The following is a 5,341-nucleotide window of genomic DNA, read 5'->3' as shown; positions in this document are numbered from 1 at the left end:
GTCTTTGCTAAAAACTATAAGATAGTTACAAAAATAATCTAAAATAACATAAAGCACTGTATTTAATTGTAAGCAAAATTCTTCTTTGGATGGGCTCTCCACAGGCATAACAAGATCTAAGTTTGTCAACTGATCTTCACAGGGTGGAGGAAAAGAGCTGCATGCAGCTGTTAGACTACATTTAAACTTCTCTGGAATAACAACGTGGCTTGTGACTATATGGTTACACCTATTACATTGCAGTCATTGTTGATAACATTACTTTACTTTTTGTAGAAAATTCAAAACTCTGGTTGAAGATTCCTAGAGAACCAGAAAGCAGTGTGCACTGGGTTTTTTCTGGTTATAAGTAGAATTGGTTGAAAAGCAAAAACTATCTTTTGTGATATGCTTTCTTTACTTTCATACCATCCTAAAATCAGCAATACTGACAAAATGAATAGATGCTACTATATAGTAAGTTATAGTGGGATGGTGCACTAGTATGATCTGATAAAAGTGAGACTTAAGAATGTATATAGTCGATATACTGTATAGCCTTAAGATAAAAAATATATATATTTTGCAAGTCTATCTTAATTGGCCTGTTTTGGAGCAGCATTGGGTTTTTTAAGGAGAAATCCACACATAATCATAGTCTTGTGACAAAATAATACACTGAGTTGCCTCAAAATAATTTCTATTATATGGTGTAGGGAGACATTGTAAAGAATTAGCTGTACCAAGTTCTTTTTGAATTGCAGTATCTTTGCACTTGAAGACTTTTTACTGTTTATATTGCTACTTTTTATATTAATAAAATGTTCTTATTAATTTAGTTGGACAGAAGAGTCTATTTAATCTGGGATAAAATATGAATGGTTTTTGGGGAAACTCAAGATGAGAAACTGGTGATGAACAGGGATCCGGGTTTTCTGTTTCCTTTGGAAAAATGGAAAAAAACACGGATTTCCCCCTTTTAAGCGAGAAATGTGGATTTTCCACTTTTGCAAAGAGCGCTCTGCAGGCTGGCAGAGTTCCAGCCTGCAAGGGGCTGGGGGGAGCAGAAGAAGGGTGGTCAGGGTTGGGGTGCCATGTGCATGTACACGCTCACACATACACATGGCTGCCTGACAGCCTGGAGGGCAGCTCCTGCAAGTAAGTCTGGTGTGGGGGGGAAAAGGAGGGATTGAGGTGCCCCCATAGGGAAGGAGTTGGGCAGGGCTAGGACAAGGGCTTCTGCACAGCTGGGTGATGAGTGGGACTTGGAGCCCAGGCCTAGAATGCACAGCTGTAGGACTCCGGTGGGGAGTTGGGCAGAGCTGTGGATGCCTTGTCAGGTAGGGGGGGTGATGGGGTGGAGTTGGCTCCCTGCTGCTTCACACACTTACGGGTGGGGAGCAGAGGGGGGCACGTGCCCCCTGGTTTGTGTGCCAGGTGGGGTGGGCTGCCTGTTGAGGGCTCAGCTACTGCCTTCTGTGGGTGGCAGCTGGGGCTTGGACAGGGCTCAGGCTGCAGAGGTCCAGGGGCTGTGGACCTGGGTCCCTGGCCTCAGCTCTGGCAGCTGGGGATCCTGTCCAACAGGGCTGTGGGGGGGCTGTAGGTGGGGAGTGAGGGGCCTGGACCTGTGTCCCAGGGAGGTCTGATTTTTCCATGATAAAAAGCCTAAAATCAAATACCAAATTTATAGGCACTTAAATATATTGAGGCATTGGTAGGCTTCCAAATTGATTTAAAATTGTAAATATACCAATAAAACATTCTGTTTAATCAACACATATATTCGTGTTTCATTTTAATTTTGGATTTGGGGAGTTTTAATCAGAGAATTTGTGCACGCTTGGGGGGTGGGGGGGTTGTATACATTTAAATTGGTGAATTTGTGATTTTTGAACAGAGAAAACCAGGATCCCTTGTCATGAAAGTATAACAAATACAGTTGGTTTCTAGCTGGCACAAATTGTTGAATTGTCTTTTTTTTCCTTTTAAATATACATTCAGACTTCCTTTGAAATGTTGTTATAGAACTAAAAAAAGATGGTAAGTGACAAAATTGTCATCAGCAAACCCAAACTGATGTTTTGCAATGATGTTGTCAATATGGAAATAGACAGAATTTATATATTTGACTTAAGAAGGAAGAGAAAAGACTGATCACACAGTAATTTACTCTTCTTGTGGTGGAAATGTTGTATGAAGAGAGAACTTTTCAGGAAAATGTCTTTTGAAAGAACCTATAATCTAGTGAAATAAAATGAACGTTGTGAGCTATAGATGACCTGAAAAATGTGATGGTTGATTATGCTTGTTTGACTTCTAGCTGTTTCATAGAGTATTCTTTTTTTTTTTGCAAAATTTTTACAGTTTTGGGATTTTGTACAGTTTATTTTCAGTGTTGAACCTGTTGGTTTAAAAGAACCTAAGAAATAATCTGTTCTTCTACTTGGTGTGCTAATGTTTATATGGATAAATAATTGTCTTCAGTGTGGTGATAGTGGTGGTGGTTGTTTGGGTACATTCTTCACAGCTTGAAACGGTAGATTTTTGAGAATGTATTACACCCAGTCTTTGCATTGCATCCTACCTTATGGTAAGAATCAAGTTAAAAACAGCATATATTTAATGTTCTGAATATTTAAAATAGTCTGTGGCAAAATGTGATGTAAACTCTTTTCTTTGCTATGTTTTAAATATTTTGAGTTTTCAAAATGCGCTAAAATAAAATGCAATTATAACTTTTTGTAGGTTGGGCTCATGTGGTTTGTGCCCTGTACATTCCCGAGGTGCAGTTTGCAAATGTTTCTACAATGGAACCTATCGTGTTGCAGTCTGTTCCTCATGAGCGTTATAATAAGGTATAATTATGTGTGTTTATGACTTTCATTTGTGTGTGTGTGTATATATGTGTGTGTGTGTGTGTGTGTGTGTGTGTGTGTGTATATATATGTGTGTGTGTGTGTGTGTGTGTATATACACACACAGTATATATTTCTATATAAGGTAAACTTTGTCTTTAATTTTTAAGCTTGTTAAAATTAAAATTGTATATAGAACTTTACATTTCTAAAAAGAATAATTTAACTGGAATGTCATGCATCAAATTTGTTTTACAATATGCTTAATTTGTAAAATAGAGGATTAATTTAGACTTTCTGATTGAATTTTTTCTTTTATATAATTTCTTCAAAGAGTTAATAAAGTTTATTTATTAAATTATTCTTTACATTTAGTATGTCTTGTTCAAATACTTTATATAACAGGAAGTATCTACTTGGATATCGCCTTTCTTTTAAAATATGCTGCTAACCACAATGTTATTTTAATTACTCCCTGTGAAAGAGGGGATTAAGAAAATTGTTTTTAATGTTTTTAGCTGAAATCTTACTGCTACTAATACTACTTCAGATGCTGATGTGGCTGTTTATAAACACGTTTATCCTCTAATTGCTAAGAGTAGAAAAATGATGTTACTCCATTAGTGCTAAACTGAGCAACCCTTACAGATATGAGTAGTACCTTTAACTTAATGCAATAAATACTCATATAAGTAATAATTAGTTCTATTGGACTCTAGATATTTTTTTAAATTTGTTTTTGCCGTGGTGTTTTGTTTGCCTTTGCTTCCATGCATAGTATTTTACTTAGTGTTTCAGTTGTGATGCTCTAATTTTCTATTCTTTTTGAATTTCCTCCCTCTTTGTATATTGTCCAATTTATCTTTTACATGCAACTGATGAACCTTTTTGTTTATTTCTAATTGGCATTATTGTATGCATTTCTCTTGCTCCTCTTTCATCTTCATTTGGGTTCTTTCATGTAGCTGTTTCAAGCCCTTGGGACAAAGTGAAGGATAGGGTTCCATGGAAAAGATGATGGCTTTGCATCATCTATGGCAGCCCTACTCTTTAGAGCAGTGGTGCTCAACCTATAGCCTACAGACGCAGCAATAAATGCCGCCAAACTTCTGGACCTGTGGGGAATGCTGTGGACTGGATGACCTGGCATGGAACACCAGATTGTGCTCATGCATGGGGTCAGGCCACGGCTGTATCCAGTGCTTGGGGCTAGGCCAGCATACTGAATCGCAACTGTGGACCACCACTCATGCCAACCTTGCTCTGGATTAGGTCTATGGACTGACCTCATGCCTCGGATCCAGCCCATGAACTAGCCTGATTCCACTCATCTGGTCGACAGGGCTGGGTGGGTTGAGAACTGCTGCTTTAGATAATTCATTACTACTCACATTCTTTGCTTCCTTCTGCCCGTTGCATTTTCCTTGCTTCATATCTTCTGTCCTTTATTTTAATTTTCCTTTCACAAACGCTTCTACTTTTTCCTCATCCACATAATCTAAACACTTATTTTTTCTCTCTCACATTGTCCTGATCTTTGCTCCTTATGTTTTTACCTTCTTATTTATCAACGTTTCAGAACAGCCAAGGTGTTACACACAGCTCTTCTCTTGCGTATTCAGGGAGCTCTGCTACTAGAAGAGTAACCACAGCAGCCTTTTACCTCTTTCTGCAATGGCAAGATTTGCTGTAGAACTTAATGTTGATGTTAAGTCATACAATAGTTGCTATAGAGGGTGAACAAATCAAGACCCCTCTTCTCACCAACTGTGGGTCCAGAGTGCATCAGCCTTTCCCTGTTTTCTAAGCAGTTGCTATAGCTATTTTTTCTTTTCTTCACAGCCTCTCTCTGGCTGTTGAAAGTTTTGTATTCATTTAATGTTGTTTATTATATATCTAAAATTTTGTTTTAAAGTTGTGTGTGTATATTACATCATTTCCATGATTGAAACTGTACATTATTTTGAGACTTTACCATTTAATTTATTTAATTTTCTCTACGTTTATCTATCAGTTTTTTATCTTTTTCTTGTTGTTTGACAAATACATTTGCAGATTGCTTGCGCAGGATACTTTTCTTCCAGTTACATGACATTCCTTTTTGCTAATGTTCCAGCTTGTGTGATTAGTCTGTATTACCTGAAAGCCTTTTACTTGCTAGTCATGAATGATTTGTAAATCCCAGATATGATTCTTGTGATTTATATATTTCTGGTGGTTTTTGAGCATTATGAGCAAACTCAGGGGTCATATTAAGGATCTGCTTCTTAAGAAACCTGCATAAGATAAACCTGATGTTTAATATATGATTGTTTTAAAAATGGGATATATTTTCTTAGCAATTTCTAAGCTTTTGTTGTTTTGTTTTCACCTACAAAAGCTTTCAGTTTTGAAAGCATCCAGTCTATGTTAGTTTCCTGAATTACTCTTTTATTTCATAGATTTTCATAGATTTCATAGACATTAGGGCTGGAAGGGACCTCGGGAGATCATCGAGTCCAGCCCCC

General features: G+C 37.4%; 1 protein-coding gene across 5 annotated transcripts in view; it reads left to right on the top strand.

Annotated features, from left to right (window-relative positions):
• MLLT10 (myeloid/lymphoid or mixed-lineage leukemia; translocated to, 10) overlaps window positions 1–5,341 on the top strand; it is a 241,484-nt gene that overhangs the window by 52,918 nt on the left and 183,225 nt on the right. For all 5 annotated transcript variants that reach the window (XM_019532240.1, XM_019532231.1, XM_019532222.1 and 2 more), the window contains one exon: window positions 2,725–2,834. In XM_019532240.1, coding sequence (XP_019387785.1) covers window positions 2,725–2,834 — 110 coding nt within the window. The remainder of the gene's footprint in view (window positions 1–2,724; window positions 2,835–5,341) is intronic.

This window comes from Crocodylus porosus, unplaced genomic scaffold (assembly GCF_001723895.1).
Source record: "Crocodylus porosus isolate Cpor-Errol unplaced genomic scaffold, CroPor_comp1, whole genome shotgun sequence".
NCBI lineage: Eukaryota > Metazoa > Chordata > Crocodylia > Crocodylidae > Crocodylus > Crocodylus porosus.
The sequence above is the reverse complement of the archived record's forward strand: the minus strand, read 5'-3'. Positions and strand labels throughout refer to the sequence as shown.